A 14,182-nucleotide genomic window follows, 5' to 3' on the forward strand; every position below is an offset into this window, starting at 1 on the left:
AAGATGTAGGAGGTCATTGCAAATATGATATAAAAGAAAAGGTCTGTTCTAAAAGTCCCTATATAGGGATAACCCTGGTTTTGCTATCAGAAAAAAGATAGTGGATTAAGGCTTATACTATGACTCAACATTGCTATATCTGGTATGATAGCCATCAAATCATGCCTGGCAAATCAAAATTAGTTTCAAGTAATTACTCTGTTGCCCATTTTCAGTAACTGCATGTGCCTAGTGCTCGGTGGCCTCTGTGACTGGCTATCTTCTTAGACACACAAAGAATAGCCCCATCACTATAAAAAGTTCCATTGTGCAGTACCAGCCCCAGCCAAACGCCCTAACAAAACACAGTATAAATTGTTCCAGATGAACACTGATTATATTTAAAGGAAAAGGAAGAACGGGTTTCCCATCTGTTCATTTTCATCAACTAATTTTTACACTATACAGTATCCATGTCAGTTGCTACTGGGAGTTTTAGCTAGGCTGAGCTGGTTCGCTTGTGAAATTGTGCTGGTTGTTTTTAAGCTTGTGGGTTCTTTGTCCAGACAAATACTTCAGCAGTGTCTAGTCAAGGTTGTACATTTTTCATCTACAGTCTCAAACAAAATCATTTTTAAAGTACCTTGGGAGTGTGTAGAATGGAACTGTTGCAGTTTTATGATTCTAGTGATTTTTCAAAAGCAAATATTCCATGTTACAGTTACAAAATTAAAACCAGTATTTTAAAGTGAAGAAGTATTAATATAGGGGGACATTGATAGTATTTAAATGAATGAAGTATGAGTTTAGACAAACTCATATGTACTTAACAAAACTTTTGTGTCTGGTATGTGCACACATAAAGGAACAGACACACGCACACACACAAACACAGGCATAGACACAGACATACACATGCATACACAGACACATGGGCAGGCACAGAGAAACACAGAGATACATCCCATCCAGGGGCTTTCAAATCAGATTCCCAGTGTCCTGAGCCTTGAACCCTGCATTCACTGCCAACAGCAAAACAAAAGACTCATCACAGAAAGCTCTGGGAATAACCACTTACCCTCCATTTATTGTAACCCTAGATTGTCAGACTGGACCGGACGATGGAACAGATTGTCTTCCCCGTGCCCAGCATCTGTGAATTCCTGACGAAGGAGTCAAAACTGCGAATATATTACACCACAGAGAGGGACGAGCAAGGCAGCAAGATTAATGACTTCTTCCTGCGCTCTGAGGACCTCTTCAATGAAATGAACTGGCAGAAGAAACTTCGAGGTGAGTGATAGTACTTGGACATTCCCCGGAAATGTGCAGCTCTGGGGCATCATACTTGGCCTGGGTGGAAGCCATTCAGGTGGTGTTGCGCCCCTCTGAATACAGAAGACTTTGCTATTTCAATATGTGGTCCCAATCTAAGGGCTCTAAATGGGCTGTGTGTGTGCGGCATTTGATTTTTTGGCCCAGGGGGCTTCATGGATGACTGTGAGTGTCTGAAACTAACTGACACAGAAAAGGCCAGGCCTTTTCCTTCCCAGGGTGGTTCCCTTAGGCTGAGAATGCACGCAGACTGGCACACCTGTTCTCTGAGACTCTGCTGTTTTCCCTCTAATGGAGTAACTCAGGTTCAGAACTCCCAGGCATTTTATAGGCAATGCAGTTGTTTGCCTTGTAAGATGCAGCATTGCTCATCAGCAGGACCCATGGTAAAGCCCAGCCAAGTCAAGTGGTGATTACTCGTCCGAGGCACATTTATAGCTCTCCCCCACGGGCTTCGCAGCTCCCAGTTTTCATTAGGGTTTTAATGTGACCCTTCAGCACCAGCAACGTGCTTGGCATCAGCTGTTGTGACCACCATTAAAAGGATCATGCTTTATTTGTGCATGTGAGTTGGGGGCCAGGTTTTTTATTATTTTTATTATTATTATTCAAAACTCTGAAGTCAAGCTCCAGTTGAGATCTTTAAGGCTCTTTACAGGGTGCGGCTGGAGTAGGGGAGAGCCGCGTCAGAGATCAGTTTCCGGGACTTCTTGTGCTATCTCTGGTCCCTGCCAGTCTGAGCAGAGCCAGGCCTGCTTTCCTTACCAAACTTGTCTTGTGTGCCTTCCTCTTCATTTCCCTCCACCCTGGAGTCACACATGGCAAAGAGTTGTGCAATCCAGAGTACTAGCCGGTCCTCAGCCCCAAGGAGGGGGGGGGGGGAAGAGGGCAGGTGGCTTGACCATCCCAGACCCTCCAGACCCTCAGCTATCTGCTGGGCAGTAAAGACTCATTTACCCCAGAAGGCCATCTCATTGTTCCAAGATTTTTCTTGAAGTGCAGCTAGTGCCTTCTCTTACATCAGCCCTTCTGTTTTTGAAAACTAGAGCTTGTTTTAGGAAAGTTTAAGAGCAACTCTACTTGTCATCTGAAAATGTTTTAATTGGCTTCAAAGCTATCTACTAAGAGAAAATAGAAAATAATAAGTGAATTAAACATTCCAAGTATATAGGAAGGGGAGAGATCTACTCATTAGTAGCAGCATTAAAATGGAACGCACTTCTTTTCACTAAGTAGCTTGCTTTACCAAGTGTGCAGGGGAGATTTTTCTGTCATGTTTGTGAGGCTGATTTACCTTACCTTTGGGTGAAGTTACGAAGGTTGTGACTGGTGTGACAAGAAATCGGTAGCCAATTTGCCCTCAGTGTCTATTTAGCTATTGATATTAGTGTTTTCTAGTGTTAAGAAATCAGTATAGGGCTGGAGAAGATGGCTCAGCACTTAAGAGCACTGGCTACTCTTGCAGAGGAACTGAGTTCACTTCATGGCACCTGCACAACCATCTGGAACTCCAATTCCAGGGGATCTGGAGCCTCTTTTGATCTCTTTGAGCACCAGACATGCATATGGAGCATATACACACATGCACGATAAACACTCATACAACATAAAATAGAGATAAATAAATCTGGTTTTTTAGAAGAAATTAGTTTTATCTACTGTAAGAATATAACACCCAATTTGATTAGCTCTTCAGAAACCCTTTCCTGCTTTATTCTTGAAACACACACACACACACACACACACACACACACACACACACACGTCCTTCTGTGTGTACAGTCTTCTTAGGCCATCCCTTTCTGACATCTGAAGATCATGTCTGCTGAAGAGAAGACCCTAGGCTGTGGTGCCTGGAAGACAGAGCAAGAGGAGGCTCAGCTAGTTGCTTATGCTGACCATTTCTTGCTGGGAATTTTCCCTCATGCTTATCACATTAGAGGTGGGAAATGCTGTTTGTGTGGAGCTGTAAGTCATCCAGAAAAGCCAGGTTTCTTTAAAACAAACAACCAGGAACCAGTGTGACCAAGACATGCCCCGATGCAGTTATTTCAATAGCTTTGTCTGTCTTGGGTGCTGGCATTCTACCTTTCTGCTGTTGTGTGGCAAGTCTATCAAGCCAGCTAAATTACAGTCCTTAGTAAAAGAAAACACGCTGCAAGGTACACTGGGGGATTTAGCGATGTGTACACTTCTTCCTTGGGAACTAAAGATCTGTGAGGAGGCAGACAACATAGCATATTTTTAAGTGGCTACAATGCAAAGTTGATGGTGATCAGGGCTATAATCAGAAGTATGGGAAATGAAGACTTGAAAGAAGAGGGATGGTGGTGACATCTTGCAGGGTAGGTAGGCACAGCCTAAAAGATTGGGAAGGAGGGGAGGTATGATCCACTGCCTACTGCTGCTATAACAAACTGCCCCAGACTCCAATGTTTACAATGTTTACAACAACTTAAGGGGACTATCTTGCCACTCTGGAAGTCAGGAGTCTGGTGAGGTTTTCATGGAGTTAAAACTCAAGGTATGGGTAGGATGGGTTCATGCCATCACCCCCAGCATTTTTAAGACTCCTAAAAGCTGCCTGTATTTCTGGGTTATGAGCCCTTCTCCATCTTCAAAGGGAGCAATGTGGAAGAGAGCCTTTTCCAGGCTGTATCCCTCTGAGTGAGACTCCTACCTCCTCTCCTCATGTAGAAGACGTTATAAGTCTCTTTTCATGTGGCACAGCACATTCATGAGCTGAAGACTCAGGTTTGGGACATTTGACTGGGCGTTATTTTGCTTACCATAGAAGGTATGTTAATTGCTTTAACCATTCCCAAAACACGGTGGCTTAAAACAGCAAATACTCATTTTCTTACAGTTTCTCATGGTCAGGAATTTGGGAGTGGCTTAGCTGGATGGCTATGGCTTAGGGTCTCTCATTAAGTAGCACTGAGATACCATCCAGGGCTGTTGTCATCTGAGCATGTACCAACCCTAACGAATACACTTCTCAGTACTCTCTAGCAGCTCTAGAATCAGGGGATTCCTTTCTTCTATACAGAAACCTTTCCATGAGTCTCACATGCCCTCATGACACAACAGTTGCTTTCCTTAGAGTAAAAGGTTGAAGAGTGGGTGTGGGGAGAAAGGCACAGAGTTTTTATGACTTGTTCTCAGAAACTTCATGCCAGCACCTGCAGTGTCTTCCGCGTGTTAGAAGCAAAGCACTGATACAATCATACTCAGGACAATGGAATTAGCTGCCCCTCTTAGTGCGTTCCGTCAAAGAAAGAGTTGTATCAAAGACTGGGAGCATGTGTGTATATCACAACAGAGGGAGGGAAGAAGTACATGGGTGCTGAAGGGCACAATGTGTTTGTGGGCGCTACAGCTAGGTTGGAATATAGAAGCAAAGTATGTGGGGAAGGCAAGTGGGAGAACAGCTTGGAGAAGGATGGGACATAGCTCATGAACCATGGGAAGTGTAAAGATATTGTGGGTGTTTACCTATCTCCTTGCACCTGCATAAATAACTATTTACACTACAGTACTGATTATTTATTTGTTCAGATTCAAAAAGCAGGTATAAAGAATGTTAGCTGCCGGGTAGTGGTGGCGCAGCCTTTAATCCCAGCACTCGGGAGGCAGAGACAGGCGGATTTCTGTGAGTTTGAGGCCAGGCTGGACCGACAGCCTCCAAATCAATACAGAGAAACCATGTCTCGTAAAACCAAAAAAAAAAAAAAAAAAGAAGAAGAATGTTAGCTTTGGGAAATTAGATATATTCATAAACTACATGCCCTAGTTAAAGGCCATTTATTGGAGTTGTACGAAGGGGACATGTTCCCATGAAGGGAATTCTGGCTTCCATGGACCATCACAGATTTCCACCAGCTTCTTATATTTTTCCTGGACTTCTTATGAGCTCTTGTTGCACACATGAGGATGCTGTCACTTTCCCTGAACCTGTCACTGAGCTTCAGCAGTTACCAGCTTTCTCCCAGTAATCGCTCCAGTTCTCTTCCTGTTTTTGTTACGTGTATCCGAAGTGGACATCAGTCCCCAAAGAAGTGTCAGTAGCTATTGCCGCCAGTCCAGAGGAGTTCTCCTCCCCAGTGTGCTTCAGCAGACTAGGGGTGTAACTCAGTTATCCAGTGCTTACCTAACATACATGAAGCCTTGTGTTTGATCCCCAGCACAAGGAAACAAGCATGGTTGTCCCAACACTCAGATTAGAAGAAGCAGGAGGATAAGAAGCTTGAAGTCATCTTAAACTACATAGCTGGTTTGAGGCTAGCTTAGACTACATGAGACCCTGTCTCAAAAAGTATATTCTTTTTGTTTCATCAGTTAATTTACAAAATATTAAATTGCTACCTGGAAGTTGACAGGATTCAGTCAGCTCTATTGGATGGTGACATTAGCCATCTGTCTTTACCCCTTTCACTGATTCCAGATGGTCACTGATTAGGGAAATGAGACCACAGTACTTCCTCAACTTCTGGGCATTGATTTCTCTTATTTTTTTAAATGAAGAATTTCAAACTAGACGATTGCTCATAGCTCTGTAACTCAACAGTTTTGAAACATTGCTTGTGACCAAGTTCCAACATGATATCAACAATCACTAAATTACAGAGACCTCTTTAATTGTTCCATAACTTTCTTTGGATGGAAGTTTCCAAAGGCTTGGCTGCTGTTGCAGGCATCATTATAGGGTCATTGAATTTGTCATTGGCTGCTGTCCTAAAGTTAAATGAAGATTTCATTGGTAGGGAGGTGGTTCATGGTAGAGATCCTGGCTCACCTACCCTGTACTCTTCTCTGGGGGTGTGGGTAGGGGTGTGAACTCATGTATAATGAGACTGTCTTATGGAAGCTGTCCCCTACATGGCCACTTCAGTTACTTCTGTGACTTCCGTAGCATGGAGTCATCAGTCAGAAACAATGGCTTGAGAAGATTGTGATGTGCAAAGTGTCCCCTGCCCCTTGGCAATAGCTTTGTGACATATCCTTTCTCTCCTGGAGCCTTTGGAAATGTGAACTCCACTGCTGACCGTGGTCAGCCACCTGCTGTCCCCATTTCCTTGGTTTTGAGATCAACTGTACCATTTGAGGGAAATGGCAAGTGACTCAATGGTGAAAAGGGGGTAACTGTTCCTCTTTGGGGAATTAGTGGTTTTCAGCCAAGAAAATGGTACCAGGCCCTATCAGAGGCTTGGCTGGGCCAACTCTGAATGTTCTGTCTCCCTGACATTTCTAAAAGACTGATTGAATTCTTGGGTCTCTGAGCATCTCATCTGCTACTGGAGGTCTGGGGGAGACCCAGAATCATAGTGTGTGAACTCTGGATAACCTCAGATTCCATAACTGGTGGAGCTGACTGGGGCATGCAGGGCTTTCAGCTGACCCAGCCTTTGCCCTTCTCTTCTTCTGTTAGTGAATTCTCCAATGACCCAATGTCAGGTCGCTGTGTGCCAGCTTGGAAACAAATTATCGTTCTTACTGTTGTGGTCAAAACTGGGAACAAAAGTGGACTTGTGGGGGTCTAGTAGGAGGAAGGGCCATGCCGAACTCTAGCACTCTGGCATGTCAGCATCAACAACCTCACAGACTTCATCTGTTCCCACAGCCCAGCCTGTCTTGTACTGGTGTGCCCGCAACATGTCTTTCTGGAGCAGTATTTCCTTCAACCTGGCCGTCCTCATGAACCTGCTGGTGGCATTTTTCTACCCATTCAAAGGAGTGCGTGGAGGTAACCATATCTTTGTACAACGGCCTTGCTATACAGCACAAGCTAGCCTGTAACCCAGGATCCTCCTCTCCTGCTTCATTCATCTTACTTAGGATTTCTATTGCTGTGATAAAACACCATGACCAAAAGGAACTTGGAGAAGGAAAGGTTCGTTTCAGCTTACACTTGCACATCACAGTCCATCACAAAAGGAAATACGGGCAGGAACTGGGAGGCAGGACCCAGATAAAGCAGAGGAGGCCATGGGAGAGTGTTGCTTGCTGTCTTGCTCCTCTTGGGCTTGCTCAGCCTACTTTTTGATTTTGCTAACAGAAGTTTTTGAGAGAAACACAGACTTGTACTTCATTTTGAGATATTCTTAAGTAAATTAAATACTAGGGAATCCCATTGGCATCCAGGTTAAAAATAAAATGTTACTAGAATCATATTTTTGAAAAGAAGAAAACAAAATACCCTAAAGTCTGAGAATACTGATTTTCAGAACCCATTCAGAGGTGGGGACACTTTGTCAATTGAGTTTCCCTCTCCCCAAACAAGTCTAGCTTGTGTCAAATTGACATAAACTAGCCGGCACACAGGCATATTCTACCATGCCTGGATTAGTATCTTTAATTTCAAGGAAACAGCTGATAAAAACAGGAAGGCTATAAATTGGGTCTTAAATTATTATATCACTGAAACCATTGGTGCCATTTAGGATCCTAGTTTCTAGATTACCCATTTCCAGATAAAATGAAATATAGTAGCTTTTACCGAAGATTTGTTTTTAAATCAACTCAAAATAGTTTAAAAAAGAAAAAAAAGGAGGAAGGAAAGCTATGGAGCCTGTCAGAAATTGTCTTAAGCATCATGTCTTGCATATGGGGAAAGCATGTGTCTGAGAAGTTGAGAGACACAGTGTGCCAAGCTAGTTAGTGGTAGAGCTGATCTTATAGCATAGACATTTTGTAATCAGTCCACTGTATGTTTTCCCACACCATACTTCTGGCATGGTTTTCAGAATAAAGACTGTAAGAAACTTCTGGAATCTTTTTTCCCTTTCAAGGGTCAGGGGTGAGGCAGGTCTTGAGACTGTAGCCAGTGCTCCTTGAATGTTTAGACTGTGGAGAGCTGCCTGCTACCATTCGTGGATTTCCCCCACCCACCATCTCCTTCTAGGCCTCCGCATGAGCCATCTGCGTGTTTTGATGAGAAAAGGCAAACGGTTTAGGACAACATTTTTCTATTGGGGGACCCTCAGCTTGATAACGTATTTTAGAGCCACTGGCATTATGGGGTTCTGGTGACAGACAGGAAATGCTCCCCCTCTATTAGCTATCCATGCCTCCTCCTTTTCACCACATTAAAGATGCAATCCAAGACCTCATACATGCTAGGCAAGAGCTCTAGCATAGAGCCATAATCCCATGCATCTCGGTCTCCAGCGAGGTTCAGTTTTTAGCTGACTTGTGCGCCAGCACTTTTTGGCACGCCACTTTGCCTTTAGATAAAGCAACCTGCAAGCAGCATCCGTATGAAACTTAGTGGGATAAAGAGGTCCTCGGTCAGATCCAGAAAAACACTGAGAATATTTGAACTGAATATTATAGTTGTAGATCTAAGCCGCATATGTATAATAAAAGTTTGTTTAAGGACCAACTTTAAAATAACACTGTATAATACCCTTTCAAGAACTTCACTGTTCTGTTTGGACTTAGGTTAAAGGCATCATTTACTTGGTTACTTCTCCTCTAAAGCTTGGTCTAAATACAGATCCAGGGGCTTTTTTTCTTTAAATGCTGAATCATGAGACATGAGTATTTCTGTTTGAAGAAGTTTGATTGGAACACAAGGCTACAGTTCTCTTCTGTGTGGGAAGTGGGGGGAGTGTCCCTTAGCTAGGATGTTATTCAGCAAAGGTGAGAGCAGTAAGGGAGTCAGTACAGACCTGCATTGATGATTACCCAGGTCTCCTTTCAACTCAGTGAAGTTACTAAGTTACTGTACTCATCCAAGAAGATTAACCAGCCATTTCTTTGTATGTGCTTTGATGTGCCCTCCATCCCTGTGAAAATATTTCAAACAGATTTTTATGATTCACTTGACTGCTTTCATCACTGATTGTACCGGCATTCAGGTCAGTGTCTGGGGACAATGAGTTGACCCCCTCCACACACACACACACACACACACACACACACACACACACACACCCTTTAGTATTAGCCTTTATACTGTGGAATTCTAGATATGGGTTTGCTGGTCACTGGACTCTGCACAGGCCTCTTTGGTTACTCCTTGATAGTCCCTATATTTCTAGATGCTGACACAGTGAGGATGCTGAGATTTAAGACTTTGGTGTGGCTTCAGGAATGCCAGGAAGGTTCTGGCAAATTAGTTGTAGAAGCCTAAACCCTTACCAGTCAAATCTGAGACCCCCTGAATGAGATGATGCTTAAGATCTTCTCAACTCTATAGCTGTGCACTCTGGATATGGCACCCATCTTCATTAATCTGAAGGAAACAATGTTTCCATGTGTGATTCCCAGCCATGGGCTTTAGAGCTTCATGCCAATGGATTAACTGGAAAGCAGTTTCAGAGAGGAGGATAATCCAACCTACAAATCCCCTTTAATGATCCGGAGACTGAGGTTACCTTAGAAGCAGCAGTTCACTATCAAAGTGAATTCTTCCATTTGTGACATGTACTATGGGAATTTTCTGTGCTCAACACCAACTGTTTTCAGGTAAATGGTTGTATTTATACTACTCAGAAAGATGTGGTCTGTTAACCTAAAAATGCTGATGTGAAATCAGTATGTGTTAGACTCTATAGGTGTAGCTCAGTGGTAGAATGTTTACCAAGCATGACCAAGGCCAGAATTTGATCTCCAGCATTTCCAAAATAAAATGTTCTGTGTATGTTTACATCACTGTTTCTTGCATTCTAAAAACAAAATTGCTAAAATGTACCTCTTAGATGTGCAGAACAACCTTATTGTGTGCAATGCTCTATGGTTCTGTAGCTTATGAGATCGTAGCAGCCAAGGGCAGCTGTGGCCTTAAAAGCTCCTTTGCCAAAGCATCTCCTCAGCCTGCTGAACCCATTGGAAGCACAGAACTGGTGCAGAGTCAGACACTGTTCAGTCTATGAGCATGTTATGGTGACTCAAGTAAAGACAGTGTGGCTCCTTAAATTTTCTTACAATTGAAATGTTTTAACTTACACATTAGTGGAAGGAACAGCATGACAAACTGCCATGTACATCAGCCCAGCTTGAGCAATTAGCGTTTTGCTAAACTTGTTTCCTCTAGCCCCCTACTATATTTTTGAAATATTTTAGAGAAGTTTAGACATTTTGTTGTTTTGACCATAAATATTTCAGTGTTCCTCTAACTTATAAGCATATTTTAAAATATATATAACCACCATGCCATTATCATATGTAACAAAACTAACAGTAGATTCTATAATAATCCAAATTCACATTTCTCCAGCTGTCTCCAAGATTTCTTTCTAGACCCAGTCTCTTGGAGTTTAGCACTAATTTTCAGTACCATGTTAATAGGGAGGAAAGAACAGGCTCTTACATTGACCTCTTCAGTACTTGGGTGCAAGTGTTGTACTGGCCACATTTATGGCTACGACATTAAGAATCTCTTTGAAAGCCAGGCCTAGTTGTATGGATTTTTTAATCCCAACACATGGAAATCAAAGTCAGAGAGAGCTCTGTGAATTCAGGCCCAAAATATTCTAGGCCAACCAAAGCAACATTGTGTGATGTTGTCTTTAGCCATTGAAAGAAATAAAGGGGGGGGGAGAAGGACAGAAGGAATGGAGGGAGGAGGAGAAGGGAGGGAAGAAAATAAATCTATTTAAAATGGTTTTTAAACATTTATGAAAATTAAAGGTAAGCCAGAGAATGGGAGACAGTCTTCCCAAAGAATATATTTAAATGCAGTATATGAACATGTAAAATACTGTAACAGAAAAGAAAAACCTCAGTAAAAGAATGGGCAAGGTATTTGCCCAAATACATAACAAAAGATGATCTAAGAATGACCAAGTAGGTACATGAGAAGATAGCCAACATCATGAGTTGTCAGTAAATGCAAATTGGAACGACACTAATATATTTTACAGACCTGCTAGAATGGCTAAATAACAAAGACTGTCAAAATCAAGGACTAATGAAAGGCAAAAAGGGTACAGCCTCTCTGGAAGACAATATGTCAGTGTCTCACAATGTTGCACATTATACATAAAAGACAACAAAGGAAATGACAGCATCAATTCCACTCTAAGGTTTGCATTTGAATGTTCTACTGGCATCATTTTGAATATCTCTACACTGGGATGACCACAAAAATCCATTCATTTATTGAGTGAATAAATAAATTGTGATACATCCATAGTAACTCAGCAATAAAAACAATGAAGTAGGAGTAACCTTATTAGTTACACACAAAAGACTACCTACTAATATAGTTCTTTCCCCATTTTCATGAGAAATGCAAGATTATAGTAACAGAAAGCACACTCTGTAGCCTGGGGATAGGGTGGGGCAACATATAAACTGCAAGGAGCTCCAGGAAATCTGTCAGGATGCTCATGTTTGTCAGGGTGAGCACATTATGTCTTGATTGTGGTGACAATATCCTATGATGGCCATATGACTACAAACTGCCAAAATTCTCGATATGAGTTTACAGTGAGTATTTTTTAATAGTAGCTACAGACTATTAACATTAGAAGCATGTAACTTCTAGCCATTTTCTATGTCACTTTGGAGAAAATAGATAAAACCTGGATTACCTTTAGAGAAACTACACCAACCCTATAGGTTGATAGAGGGGACTGAATAAATGATAATTAATGAGAACAGGAGAGAGAATATGATGCCTGACAATTGTTAAATGTGCACAAAATGATACATATGCCACCAGAACCCACATTTTGAGTTTCCATAAACCTTTTATGTCTTTGTGCCCATTTCTTTTTTAATTCATAAAATGTATGTGTTTTTCATATCATATATCTTGATCCCATTCATTCCATGTCCCCTTGCATTCTCCCTCTGCTCCTGCACCCCCCCACCGAGTAAAAGAAGATTCCAGAGAAATAAATAAATAAATAAATGGAAGTTGCAGTGTAGCCCAAGTCATACCATGTACTCCTTGGTCCATACACCTCTACATACAAGTGTTCATTGCAAAGAGTCATTGTTCTGGTTGAGGCCCTTGGTCTCCACTACACATTCAATGCTGGACCCCCACTAGGACTCTTCCTGGACATCCCACTGGTGCCCTGTATTGTGGAGATCCTGCAGTTTTGGGTCTGTGGGTCAAGTTCCTTTATATGCTCCAGCAGATCACAGATGAGGTAGATGGTGGGGTGGGCCAAGTCATAACCCTGAGTCTGGGCCTGAGCAGCTATATGGTCGGTCCACCAGATAGGAAATGGGGACAACTTTCCCATGTTTACGATTTCAGTGGTGGCTCACCCACACCTCCACTAAAAGGGCTGGATCTGTTCTGCCCTGCTGGGATGCAGGGCCTGCTCTCCCACCTATCCTAGGCATTGGTGAGCATGGAGGAGGGTTTCGTTCCCCTCCGCAAGCCACCACAAGACAGATGAGAAATGGGGCAGCTCTCCCATGCTCACAGCTTTGGGCTGGCTTACCCACCCCTGTGCTAGTCCACCTAGCAAGCTCGCTGGGAGGATTTCCTGTCTCAACCTCCTACTCGACTGGGTTTACAGGAGAGCCATCCCACCCACCCAACATTAACATGGATACTGGAGATCTAAACTGCCACTTTGTGCCCATTTTCAACCAGTTTATCTTCTCAAGAATACCAAAAGTGAAAAAAAAAAAGACAAGTAGCTGGCTCTAGGGGGACAGTTGTTGAAGAGAAAATGCCTCTGGGTGGGTGTGACTTAGCCAGAGAAAGAGCAGCCACCTGCATAGTTACCTCTTCTGGGGCTGTGCTACACTTCTGACCATTCTAAAGAAGAAAAATCCCTTTATATAAGTGTCCTGAATCATGTAGTGCTGCTTGTTTACATCCGAGGGAGACTCAAAATGTGACAGCATTTGCAATAGGGGTGTTTTAATTTTTTTTAATGAGTGTTTTACAGAACTGTATTTTTAGCCATGTTGGCTCATGTTATGTAACCAAGACATCTCGTGGGACACTCTAAATAGAACCTGAAATAGCAAGAGATGACAAAAACTGGTAGAACCTCGTTGACTACAGGGATAATCTAACTGTAAATGATGCTCAAGAGCCAGAAGTTGCCTTGCTCCTTCCCTTGAGGAAATCAAATTGCACCATGGAACCTGCAAATTTCCTTTGCATATTTTTAATAGAAAGCAAGATTAGGTTTCCAGTTCCTCCATTCCAAAAAAGAATTAGGACCTACAGATCAGTTTTATTTGTTGTCTGGTGTATCCTCTCTGCCAGGGAATTTGGAGTCTAGACAGAAGTCAGACTAGTAAAACGATGATTAGAAAATAGCAGCATGCTGAGCATTGGTGGCACACACTTTTAATACCAGCACTAGGGAGGCAGAGGCAGGCAGATCTCTGTGAGTTCAAGGCCAGCCCGCTCTACAAGAGTGAGTTCCAGGACAGCCTCCAAAACAATACAGAGAAACCCTCTCTTGAAATAAAAAAACAAAAAACAGAAAATAGCATTTGGAGTTGGGGAAGATGTTTTAGCAGCTAAGCATACTAGCTGCTCTTTCAGAGGACCTGGGTTCAGTTCTCAGAACCCACATGGCAGTTTACAACTGTCTGTAATCCAGCTCCAAGTAATCTGACACCCTCACACAGACACACATGCAAGCAAAACACCAGTGCGTTTAAAAAAGAAATAAATCTTTAAAAAGGAAGGAAAGAAATGAACCACATTTGAGCCAGGAATGTACCTCAGTGGGTAGATAGCTGTGCCAGCATGCCAGGCCTATAGGAATGACCAAGAAGTATGGGGAGAACACTTCGCAAGTTCTTTATGAGTAGGAATGGCTTGCCAAAAAGTACCAGTAATATGTCTGTTGAACTCAGGAGCACCAAAAAGTTTTCCAGGCAGAAGAAACATAAATGATGCCTTGGAAGTCTAAAAACAGTGAAGCTTTGAGGATTT

General features: G+C 42.5%; 1 protein-coding gene across 9 annotated transcripts in view; it reads left to right on the forward strand.

Moving 5' to 3' along the window:
• Positions 1-14,182, forward strand: part of Itpr1 (inositol 1,4,5-trisphosphate receptor type 1) — a 343,520-nt gene that overhangs the window by 274,183 nt on the left and 55,155 nt on the right. For all 9 annotated transcript variants that reach the window (XM_021224857.2, XM_013110375.3, XM_005066174.4 and 6 more), the window contains 2 exons: positions 1,080-1,272; positions 6,935-7,057. In XM_021224857.2, coding sequence (XP_021080516.1) covers positions 1,080-1,272; positions 6,935-7,057 — 316 coding nt within the window. The remainder of the gene's footprint in view (positions 1-1,079; positions 1,273-6,934; positions 7,058-14,182) is intronic.

This window comes from Mesocricetus auratus, unplaced genomic scaffold (assembly GCF_017639785.1).
Source record: "Mesocricetus auratus isolate SY011 unplaced genomic scaffold, BCM_Maur_2.0 Super-Scaffold_100676, whole genome shotgun sequence".
Lineage (NCBI taxonomy): Eukaryota > Metazoa > Chordata > Mammalia > Rodentia > Cricetidae > Mesocricetus > Mesocricetus auratus.